Source organism: Ammospiza nelsoni, chromosome 1, assembly GCF_027579445.1.
Source record: "Ammospiza nelsoni isolate bAmmNel1 chromosome 1, bAmmNel1.pri, whole genome shotgun sequence".
Lineage (NCBI taxonomy): Eukaryota > Metazoa > Chordata > Aves > Passeriformes > Passerellidae > Ammospiza > Ammospiza nelsoni.
Window position 1 is genome coordinate 72,745,729 of NC_080633.1, and position 12,769 is coordinate 72,758,497.

A 12,769-nucleotide genomic window follows, 5' to 3' on the forward strand; every position below is an offset into this window, starting at 1 on the left:
AAGCAAGCCTGGCTTAGAATGAGGAAACCATCTAAGAATTATATACTGGGGCTACTGACCACACACACGTGCACACACACACATCTCTCCAGCAATGCTAGGTCCAAAGAGTATATACAGAGCAGTCAATGAACTATATATATATGTGTGTGTTAGTATGATTCAGTGCAATGGGGAAATGGTGAGTTCTAGAGAAACACTCAGGTTTAAATGACCATTAAGCCTCTCTACCCTCCTCATGAGTAAAATGCGTGCTTGATGTTCTTTTCTCAGCTTACTCTACTTGTATAATAAACCTTCATTCCATCACCACTACTTTTGACTATAATACATAGGGTAAACTAGGGTACCTCATTACATTGGGATGTGCAATACACAATTGACAGAGCAGTCGTCTGAGCTGAATAGTCTGAATACAAGTAAAAAGCAAGTGAGCTTAAACAGTAATATACTCCAATTTACAATATAAGCAGAACAAGTAAAAATATTGCTCCCCATCTGATCCTTTTTTTCCCTTCACTACTGCTGTGCCTGTAAGATTGGCTTGGTAAACTGGATGCACTCAAAAAATAAGAATTTTGCCTCTTGGAAGCTCATAAAAGGATACTAGAGAATGTTTACTGATGGCTAACCCACACAGACTGCAGTCATTAGACAATTCAAATGGGTAGAATAGAGAACCCTTTCAAACAGCTGTGGAGAAACAGAAAGAAATAGCCACTTCACATATCCCAACGCTGTTTCTGGGAATGAGGAACAGAAAAAGAAGAGAAAAAAAAAAAAAAAAAGACAACATATTAAGAGTCTTTGTCACTGTCCATTGAGCCATACATATCTGCCAGCTTTTTAAACCGAGGTCCCCAGTCACTGAGGTAATCGTAGTCCTGATCTCCGTCTGTAGTCACCGACTCCAAGGAGCTGAGGGACTCGGCCACAGAACCATTACCTTCGTACGCGTAGGTTGCTAATGAGTCATACGGGGGTGCTGTTGGATCTGTATCATTTTCCTTTAACCTTTGGGTAATGAAATCTCTGACATCCGTGTTATCTCGTGCTGCTGCAGTCCGCCGCGGCAGAAAAAGCGTTTCTGGCACAATGTCTCTGCGTAATTTATTATCATCTATGGCTTCGGGATTCCTCAGCGTGCCAATATCAAACGCCTGGGTGTCTTCCTCTCCGCCACCTTCATCATTATAACTGACAATGTTGTCTCTGATGTCTTCTTTGGAAATTATCAAAGGCTCTTTTTTCCGCTGCCGTCTCAGTGCTGCAAACAGCACCACAGTAACTGCAAACAAAAACAACAGCGAAAGAGAAAGGGAAAAAAGGTTAATCCCCAACTCCATTAAAGCCCAGAAGAAATGCTGCGCCTCTGCTTGAGCTTGAAGTTTGAGAAGATGTTTTGAAAAACTGAAAATTTGCACATCAGATTTTCAAGCTGTGCTTGCTCTGCCTTGAGTTCCTTGGGAGATGAAATGGCATGGATGCACAGAAGAAAGGAGATCTCAAGATTGTAGGAAGCCAAGCAGAGTGTCTTTTTGCTGGTAGGCACTTTGTTACCCAGAGCCATATCCTAATTTTGTCACCTTGAGAACAGAACTAGTTTCATGACAGCTGGGAAAGAGGAAACACTTTCTCCAGAATAAGTAGAATCAGATGTTATTTATGATGAACCCCTTGGACAATATACAACTTCTGCTATGGACAAGGATGGCATCTACTGATGTTAGCAAAGCAGAATTTCAAGATAAGTAAATCCATGCTCCTCTGGGAAAAAAGCTTGGAATATGGAACAGATTTTCAGCCAGCACAAAGTCTGAGTTTTATTAACTTCCCTGGAATGTTTTTACAGTGTACATCACCTTGAAAAGTATACAAATTAAATAAGGGACTGATGGGATGTGATAAAAGTATTTTTCAATCTGACAAAGGCAGATTTCTAGAAGATATTTTATGCCTTTCACTTTAAAGTGTGAGTTTGCGTACACATATTTTTCATTTATTTGGAGGGAAGGAATTCTTTCCATGATAGAATTCCATGATCTTGATGCAAATTTTAATGTTTTTATTCAATAATGATTTTCAGTAGTGACAGAGAAGTGGACACAGGGCGTGGAAAGGTATATGGCCAACACTTTCCTGTAGAAGCTAGTTTCCCATTTCTTAGCTGGATTCTACATTAAGATGTAAATGGCTGAATATTGACAAATGAACAGTAGCAAGGAGCAGGGAGGTATTTCTGCTGTCAGTGTTGCTTTGGTAGTCTGAGGTCTGCAGTGCCAAGCACTTCAGCTCTGCTTTGCAAACTCCAAGGAAGGACACATCTTGCTGTCTTTACAGTTTTTTCATAGCAAAGCAAAGCAAAAATGCCTAAACTCATTGATGTGAGATGATAAGGTGGATCACAATGATCCTTCATGTCAGCTTTGCTTCTAAAATGGCGTGTGAGTCAAGCACAGTAACTGTTAAACATTTTTTTTTTCAGTCCTTTCCTCAGTTGTAACCTTTTAAGGCCAACATCGAAGACTAAGGGTGTCCGCAGCCCAAAACTTTATTCCATTGAACCTTATAATTCTTAGTTTCCTTTGACAGACAAATTCTGGAGAGTTTTTTCTTTTGGTCAGGGAAAGTGGTTGTTTTTTGTTTCTTTTTGTTTGTTTGTTTTGGTTGGATTTTTGGTGGGGTTTTTTTGGTCTGGATTTTTTTACTTTGTTTTATGTGATTGCTTGGTTTTTTTAATAATGAGTTCCCCTGCAGGACTGCTTATAGCAAAATGCTGTCTCTAAGTGTGCCCAAGCACCTTGTAGATTGACTGTAGAAGGTCACCATAAATACAGGATAAAGTAGGAAAATGCTGTGTTTTACCACAGGAATACTGTGAATAAGGAAGAACATCTGCAAGTATGAGTTGAAAGGAAATGGATGGCGAAGTTGAAGGATTAGGAGAGGTGGTTTAGATTGCATTAGGACCTCAGCCTAATGATGAGAATTTACTTATGGTGTCAGAGAAGGGTCCTAGTTTGAGTGATGCTTCTTCGTGCTGCTCTGCAAAAATGCAGTGAGAGATGATTGTCTTCCTCAAGAGCAAAAAGCCATGGCACTGTGTGGGAGGACTGGTGAGAGGTGTGTATGAAAGAAGAGAGATATCTGGAGAACATTTTGGGAAAGTGAAAAACACAACATCAGTTTGGAATGGGCTTCTGGAACAGTGACTGGTAGAATGGTCTGAGAAAGCACAGGAATGATAGATTTTACATCAAAGAGTAGCTGAAGTACCACATTACAAAAGCAGTGTTACACAGAACATGCAAGGATGAGACTTTGATAAATACATCACATGTCTTATATGTGGATTTTACTGCTTTGTGCTGAACTTGCAGGGAAAAGACCCCATCATAAGCTACATGTTGAAGTGCATCACCTTTATTTGCATGTCTGTGTTCAGCAGTATCTAAAACCTCCTGATAAGATGATAAACTTACTCAAATTGCATATAAACCTAGCAATTTATAGGCCCTTTTTGTTGCTGCTAAACTTTGAGTTGTGGTTCAGGTCTGCCCAGAGTATTGTTTTTCACTCAGTAGTGGTTGCACATTCAAACCCTGCAACCAACCTGAAAATAGAAAATTATATAGGTGAGTTAATTGAAAATCTGCTTATGGTGCATGGTGGCATGAGCAGTAATTGACATAAAGTGCTGCTTAGCACACAGAATCAATTATTTTCGATTGACATAAAACAGGAAATCGTTTAATGTCAGATTGATATTAATGAGCACAGTTGTACTAACGAGTGCAAGACTACCTACAGCATTACATTACTTTTTCTGGTAAGGAACTTAATACAAAGTGAGCTCAGCCCTTAGGGGCAATGATACCATGTTTTGAAAAATGAATTTAATGGTGAATTAAAGATCAGATTGTTATTGTGGGAATCTTTTCTGAAAATGGGATAGAGCTTATTTGAGCAAGCCATGACTACATTGTTAGAGTCTGAGAACCACAACCTCATCTTAGACTCATTACTGGAGAAGGAAATTTTGTTAAAAGACCAGGATGACTCTGCAGTGGTGAGAAGCATGTCCAAGGAAGATAGGGATATGGTAAAAAGAAGTAGAATCATAAAGGAAACATTCTGTCCCCTGCATGACCCTACTGCTGTAAAATTGGTCTGACTGCCTCCTTTTCTCCTAAGATCCTAATGAAATCTCCCAGAGAACAGCCTATGTTGTATTGTACAGTTGTCCCCAGACGAACAGGTACAGATAATGGCTGAGTGACCAACTACTTCTGTTTGCAGTACAAGAGGGGTGGAACCTGGCAGAGAGATGTTGCAAACTGTCTTTATATATCTCTATATCTATATCTATATCTATATCATCTATATCTATATCTATATCATCTATATCTATCTATATCTATATCTATATCTATATCTATATCTATATCTATATCTATATCTATATCTATATCTCTATATATCTATATCCATCTATGTATCTATATATCTATATTTATTTTGATTTTAATTTTTATATTTATATTTAAAGTTGACCACCTGTAAGTGTCATAGCCAGAGCCCTCTGCACATCCTCAACACTCAGGGTCCAACCTCTTTCTAATGGCGGCTGAAATGGAGGACCCTGCAGCCCTTGAGAGAGTCCCTCAGTCCATATCACTCAGCATCCTTTTCCAACAGAAAAAAAACCACTGAGACTTTTTTCTCCTCAGTTAAGAAATGGAAAGTTAATTCTTCAAAACTAAGTTATCTGCCCTCTTTCTATGGGCAACAGAAAGGGATGGACACCTGCAGAGGGTTATGAGTAATGTGTCTGGTTCTCCTCAGATACCAATAAAGGATGGGATGGGATGGGATAGGATGGGATGGGATGGGATGGGATGGGATGGGATGGGATGGGATGGGATGGGATGGGATGGATGTCTCTCTACAGGTGTCTCTCTCTATTGAACACAGTGTGGAGCCCAGCTATCTCCTCTCCCTAATATATTGCCAACTTTCAGATAACTAAGGTTAGATTGGTTGTGCCCTATGCACCCCATCTGTAGCAGCCTTCAAAAGAAGAAATACAGTAACATATGTACAGGATAATACAATGATGTCTTTACTTTTCCTTTTTCCTAGTCTTGGAATAATGACCATGAAAGGAACAAAATGTCCCTGAGTTTCTTACCAAGTAATATAATGATGCAGAGAAGAATGGCAATGAGAGCCCCAGTGCTAAGACCAGTAGGATGAATCAAGGCTTCTGCATTACAGGACAGCATCTTCCCTCGATGGTCACAAGCACACACTCGAATGGTCACCGTTTCAGTGCTGCTCTGGATGGGATAATCATTGTCTGATATTACCACTGGCAGGAAGTAGGTACTTGTTTCATGCCGGTTATATCTGGTTTTCCGAGTGAAAATCCCTGCTGTGTTGTCTGGAAACACAAAGCATGCATTAAATCTTCGTCTGAAGACTGAAAGCAAGGATAAGATAATAAAGAAAAGTCTTCCTAGAAATTCACCTCTGTTGTCCTGTAGTGTAAAGTTTGAGCTGCTGGCTGCCTCAGGAGCTAAGGAGAATGAAAACTGATGTCCATTGTAAGAGTCATCTTTATCAACAGCACTTAATGTTTGTATCAGCTGAAACAATAAGAACAAAATTATCTCCTAAGTCAGTGAACTTTATATTCATTTACATACTCTAAAAAAAACTGTAAAAGCAATCTTTTGTATTAATTTTTTTATTCTGCTTCAAGGCAGATGATGTTGCTATGGTGAGCTCAAGAAAAGATATCCATATGCTGCTGATGCTGTTTGGGGTCACCATACTATTATATCCTATACCATCAGGGAGTGACATAATGACTTTGAAAGCTGGCAGGAAAATCATGTTGATTTCACCAGAAGGCTTGGGTTAATGCCACTGCAGATGGGTAGGAAACCTTTGCATGAGACAAGAAATAGAGATGAAAGGTGAGACAGTTGAAGCTAAATTTATGTTTATCTACCCAAATCTCATGTCACAGAAATAGTTTGGCTGAATCTTCCAAATCATCTGCAACTTTGAGCTACTTCACAATAGGAGTGGTAGGCGAGAGCTATCTAGCAGGATACTGTTGTATCACAGACAGAACCTGTAACATTTACAGACATGAAATTGTTTTGGAAGGAGACAGTGGAGGTGCCTGGATAAAGCAAAGGATGAAAGAATGAAAATAAATCAGGGGCAACAAGGTGCAGTACAGAAAATAACATTCAAAAACATACCATCATGTCAGCTGGAAAAATACTGAGTGAAATCAGATAATGTGCAGTCACTGTTTAATTTTTCAATTAAGTTTGATGCAATGCAAAGTACACCGCTTGATGAGGTAATGCAAGAGTAGCAGCAAAACTCATTTAAATTGGAATATTTTCTGAGTAGGAGCAGGCAACACACCTGTTCTGCCTTTGCGTTTTCGCAGACGAAGGTCTCGTAAAACATGGCAAACTCCGGAGCGTTGTCATTTACATCCAAGACCTTAATGAACACGGGGACACGGCTGCTTTGTTTGGGGTTGTCTGAAATGGCAAAACCAGAATGGAGATTTTATTTAGCCCAGTTACTAACTCAGTGCAGTGGAAGAAAAGGACAGACTTGGTGGTTCAATTCTTCTCACTCAGAGCACTTCGCTTACATTCTCTTGATTTCTGGTGAGTGTTATGGGATGAATGTAGTATCATTACTCTAATTCTGCGTATAGAGTTATGATGGAGTAGGAGTCCAGGATTTATAAATTCCTTTGATCGTTCCAAGTGTGATTATGAATGTATGTGTGATATATGTAAATATAATACTGGAACTAAATTAAATCTATTTATTAGCCTGATTGATACTGTTTGGTGGCAGTGAAGTATCTAGAACATATTCCCTTCCTTAGCTCTCTAACAGGAAAAGTCATGAGGATGAGATTGAGCGGGTTTTTTCTCCTCCACTTGTTAAATATGATACTCTGTGCCCTACAAATCTTGTGGCACAGTTCCTCAAGCTACCATGATAATCATTATTTTATAGAAATAATATAATAACTGCGGCTGTGATCACAGATGCTTTCTAACCTGTTGTGAATTGTTTTGTCTGATGTTCTAGAGTAAATACTGAAGTGGAACAGCTGAAAAACATAAGCTCTATACAGAACCTGCAGACCCCCCTATGTAAACAATCTGTTTTTAACCTATAAGGACTGCATAGTGCCAAGAGATTGAAATTGACAAAGATATTCCTGAGCACAGAATATTAGTGAAAATACTTTCATCTTTCTGGATAAAAATAAAAACACCAAATAAAGCAAACCATACTATTTAGACCATTCCTTTTCCTGCTGGGAGGAGACAAGCTTAAGTCAAAACGATACACAGAATAAGGAAGAAAAGCAGCGGCAGTAACCTTGCCTAGGGCCATGCATGGTGAAATAGGCAGGATTCTAAGGCAAAAAGTCACACCATAACAACCACTGACTCCTAAAATGTACAAGATCTGGTCCCAAAGAAATTTGTCATCCCTAATTGAAAGAAATCCAAGAGACACTGCCATTGATCTGCATTGTGCTGCATATCACACAACATCCACCTAGGATTATGTGGGTATGGGAATGTGAGAGAGAGAAATATGAGGCAAAGAGTGTGATTGAGATAATTTATTTTAAAATAAATATCTTCCCCTCTCCTACATGAGGGTTCATACTGAATTTCCAATGTTGATCTTCTACCCACATTAATATGGTTTATCAATGCATTTTAACCTATCATTCAAATGAAAAAATAGTGCAATAAAATATAGCAGGTCTAAGACTCTATATTCTTCTACAAGCATTCATTATAGTAGCTTGCTGGTTTTATTATTATATTTATTCATTATAGCAGCTTCTATTTATTCATTATAGTAGCTTGTTGACTTTAATAAAAGTCCTATTAATGTGTTTATCATCCTTTCACAAATGTGAAAATGCCTTCTCCAAAATTGGCATTGCTTATTTGTATTACAGAGCTCAGTCATTTGGACAAAATATTGTGCTTTAAGGCTCCACAGTCCCATTGAAGTTAATATGATTCCATTAGGCATAAACCTCTTTCTAATATCAGCCATTGGGCTAAATTCATTCGATGTATAAAATAACAGTTTATGTATAATATGGAGTGAGCTGAATTCTTTGCTAAAATACATCAATAAAAGAGTTGAATTTTTATAACAGGCAAAAATCAAAGGCATTCATTTGAAGTCACAGGACTATTGGCAAGACTATTTTGTAGGGCACACTTTGCAAACAAATACATTCAAATATATTGATAAACATGTTTCTTTTCCTCTAAAGAAGGAGAATTGTTTTCTTTCCTGCTTTTTAAATCTAAACATACATATTTTCATTTTACTTCTAGGTGCTTAAGGTTCTCACAATTAAAAATCATATTGTAATAAACAGAAGCTTGATATTAACTCTAGGCTCTATTAACATACTCCTCTAATTTAATGGAAAATCTATATACATCTTCAAGTCTTTTTTTTTTTTGATATTTTGTGTCATCATCTTTCAAATTATTTGTGCAAATTAATTAATGTAGGTTCATTTGTTAGCATTATGCCTTAATTACTGCTGGGCTCTATCTCCACAGACTCTACAAACTGCTTAAATCTATTTCTTTGCATAGGGATATGTTTTCTGCTGTGCCAGCAATAAAACTGTTACAGAGGTGATTTTTTTTTTCAGAATACAGCCTCATAGTCCTGCCAATGTTTGACTTACCCATAAGTGTTAAGTAGCAAATATTTAAAAACACTCTGGGAATTGTCTTTGGTAAATCAGCTGTAATTTTGCAGCTGTGGCTCACTAGCCCTGTGTCCCCTGTTTTAATGCCAGTTTGCTGTCTGGCTGTGGCAGACGTACTGACCTGGGATTTCACCAACTATTTATGTGCAGCAGTCACAGCATGATTGATTCTCTGGGCTGCTGAGCAATTGCAGCTCATGCTGGTGAAAAAGGAGAACATTTAGAACTGGAGCAATCTACACTTACTGACAGTTCTAGACAAAGGCAAAACAACTTCTGTGGGTTTTTTTTTTAACTGTAAAATCAAATCAAGAGCAGTCATCACTGAAAGGTGTTTCTCTTTATGACTTTATAATTATTTTTTTCCTATATGAAAGGGAGCACCCACTCATTTGAAGGCATATCCTGCCTGTAAGCTGACTGGATATTTTTTTCGATTACTTCAGTGAAATATACTTGGAGCTTGATGAGATAATGTCACTGAGAGTAATATGTGATTCTGTGGAATTTAGTGAAATAGGACTTTAGGTAGCCCTGCTAGAAATGTTTGGGTTTGCCAGGAACAATAAGCAGTGGTACTTTCCAGTCTAGTCTCTTGAGACTAAAATTAGTGAAGTGTTCCTGGATCAGAAAAGTACATTTCAACAACAACAACAACAAAAAAAAGCCTATGGAAGACATATACCCTAGTTATTCCAAATTTTGTCTAGGCTTAGTAAAGCACACCCTGGGAAGCAGGTTTGTTGCAACCTGAAAGGATTCAGGCTAAAAAGGAATGGTAATTAAGACAGGAGCCTGTGTCTTAGACACAAGAGGTTAAGTTGGGAAGGTTTGGTGCAGTAGAAGGTCTGTGCTTAGGGGCGGAAGCAAGAAACCAAATGAGTACTTCCTATCGATGCTAAGCTGGTTTTTGGACAGTTTTCTATACTGCATGTTATTTCAGCCCAGCTGGGTCAATGCAAGTGTTCTTGCTATTGTCAATGCTAAATGTTCTTGCTATTCTTTCCTTTTTAGGCATTTCTTTTTCCCTTCTGCCCTACCCAGGAGCTGCCTATAGTGTACAAATTTTGACCTTAGAACCCACCTTCAAGAAGTTAACAGAAACACAGCCACATTACTAACATTCAGTGTTTGGTGTGCTGAAATCCCATACCTAGCATTAGAAGGTGCAAACTTTCAGGACAGGAAGAAAATTATTAATGTCCTGTCATTCCTATAAGCTCATACCCACTACTTCTTCATATAACCCCATTTGCTTGCCTCAATAACATCCTTTTATATTGGTTTTCAGTTTTAAAAAAGACTTACACAATAAAGAATGTTGAATCAAGTAATTTCAAGCTTTTTATACTCATCTCACCGTTAAGCAGGTAAGCCATACACACATACAAAAAAGAAAGTAGAGCTTATATTGTCTCAGAAAAATCAAAAGCTTTTTAGCTTTTGGGTTGCAGAAAGGCATTGTAACAGTCACAGAACTGATGTTTGCATTAAACTTATCTACCATTCCACCATAAACATAGGCACTGTGACTCTGCAAAAGCAAATAGAATTGCATTCTCTGATATTCGAGCATGTGATGTACTTATAGATAATGAATTAAAACAAAGCAGATTATCTATTAAGGCCATCTCAAACATATGTCCTTATCTTAGACCCCTGGCATTTCGACTTCTAAAATCAGCATGTCTAGTGTTATCACAAGATTGATACTTTGGAACAATCCTAAACTAAGTGACAGACTGATTTGTAGCTGCAGCTTGTAATTTCAAAAGATGTGCACAAAGTAAAAAATGGAGATTCATAAAGGGCTTAGATCTGGGCACCCAGCTTAGCCCAGCTACTTTAGCCTTATCTGAAAACATCCAGCCTGAATGAGACTGAATTCAGCCAAGGAATGCAGTTTAGCTTTAAATCACCTGTTTTGCTGCATACCAGTTTCAGAATTCAACGACCATGTTCAAAATGTAAAGTGGATATAATGATCAGAGAACACAGAACTGCCACCTTTTCTCCCTGCTCCGTTACCTCTTCATGAACTGTGTCCCTAATAAACACAAAACTGCAGACGACCTCTTGCAGAGTTACTGCTTCTTCATTAGCATTGAGTGGGCTATCCATAAACCTGACATGTGCCCAGCTGCGCTTTCCACACACTCAGCTAGAAGGCTAAATTCATTACATCAGGGACAGGAGTCATATTTAGGTTTAACTTACTGATCTCTGCTGCTATTACTGTAATGTTGTGCCACAGCAGTGTTTCCCGGTCAAGGGGTTTGGAAGTGAATATCGAACCATTTCCTGAATTGATGTTGAATACTCTGTCCATATCAGTGTGACGATCTACAGAGTACCTGCAAATACAGAGACTGGGGTTAGAGGAATGCTTTCCTTTTAATTTCTATGTTCTAAAACCATTTTCTAAGACTAGACATCAAAAGCTAGTAAATGGGGTTTCCTTTTGTTTTCAGCACAGGCTTCAGAGTCTTTATGTATTCACACAAAGAGCTAGTTCTGAACTACTGGATAATGACACATTGGAGGTTTGATTTAGAAGGTGGAGTATTGTCACTGAATAAATGAATTGCTGTGGAATTTACATACCTCTGAGAATCATCAAAGCTTTGTTTTTACTGAAAAATGTGAAGTCTGTGCCCTGAAAGATGTGAAGTTTATTTTAAGGCTGAGTTGGCTTTTCCTTTATAAAACCCTCTTTTCATGGATTGATATCTCAACTGTTCCAAATAATTTCTGATACCAAATGTGACAGATGGGGTGCGTTTGTACTTTTCACTTCTCAGCATTTAAAAAGATTGCCCTCCCAAACCAAGTCAGCAGAGAACAGAGATTCATTATTCCACATATCACAAAAAGGTTTGTTGTAACTCATTAAAACTAACATTCTCAGCCCTGCTTGATGGTATCTATATGTGAAAAGGAATGCTAACAAGCTCTGGATGAGCTCAGAGTCCAAATACAGATTCAAACTTTCGATCTGATCTTTTGCTTTTTCAGCTGAACTAAATCCAAGTTTAAAAGTAGAACTCTCCAATTCCCAGGAGAGAGCACTACTACCTTGATCCAAATGCTGTGACTTGGTTTCATCTCTCCTGAAGGGAAAATTCTTGCATAAATTATGGAGGGTTTTGACAGAAATATGCCTGTGATGTTGCCAAAGCAAGAACGCAATTGCATTATTCTGCTCTTGTTTCCAGCCCAACTGAGTGCTCATGTACAATGCAGGACAGATCCTCTGGAAGCCCAGTGCGCTCCCAGGGTCTCCTTGCACGCCACATCGATGGAGACGAGGCAGCTACTGCTGTCCCTTGTGTCCACACAAGGGTAAGGACAACAGCTGAGCTGTGAGCAGTCAGATGAAAACTGGGCCAGGGAACGGCTGGCAGAGTTCATTGCCACCACAGAATTCAGGGGAATGCAGAGGCTGAAGAAGAATTTCTCTCCTCTGTTCTGCCCTAGAAGCAGATGCAAGACATGTCCTCCATTCTGCACAGATTTCCTAGTGCCTGTGCAGTGTCTCTTAAATTCTGAGAAACACCTTGCATGAAAGAAGGAAGGAATAGAAGAAGCTAGTTGAAATGTGGTTCTGCCAAAATTTTAAAATTAACTAACTTGTTCATTATCTTGTAACTTTATTATTTGCAAATAAAATGTGGGATATAATGCCTACAGTAAATTAGAGTTATTACATCTTATTCCGAAATAAGAATTTAAGTGAAGCCTACCTTTCTAAACAAAACAATGGCAAGTATTACTTATTTGCACTAACCTGTTTTTCTTTTTCCATGATAATTCCTAGGGAATCACTCAAATGACATTCAAAGGTACTAGCACAAAAAGCTAACATATTTTGGCAGGACTTGCATGGGCACACTTTGCTAATTCTTCAGGAGTTCAGATTTAGTTTTCATTCATTGCTGTCACTTCACTGACAGCTAA

The 12,769-nt window shown here is 38.4% G+C and overlaps 1 protein-coding gene across 1 annotated transcript in view; it reads right to left on the reverse strand.

Annotated features, from left to right (window-relative positions):
- Positions 1–302: 302 nt before the first annotated feature.
- The window catches only part of LOC132078271 (cadherin-6), a 96,698-nt gene continuing 84,231 nt past the window's right edge, over positions 303–12,769 (reverse strand). Inside the window, exons 8-12 of the mRNA XM_059480330.1 lie at positions 11,030–11,166; positions 6,448–6,569; positions 5,531–5,648; positions 5,192–5,443; positions 303–1,288 (exon numbers count right to left, since the gene is read on the reverse strand). Of these exons, the coding sequence (XP_059336313.1) occupies positions 798–1,288; positions 5,192–5,443; positions 5,531–5,648; positions 6,448–6,569; positions 11,030–11,166 (1,120 nt within the window). The 3' untranslated portion in view covers positions 303–797. The remainder of the gene's footprint in view (positions 1,289–5,191; positions 5,444–5,530; positions 5,649–6,447; positions 6,570–11,029; positions 11,167–12,769) is intronic.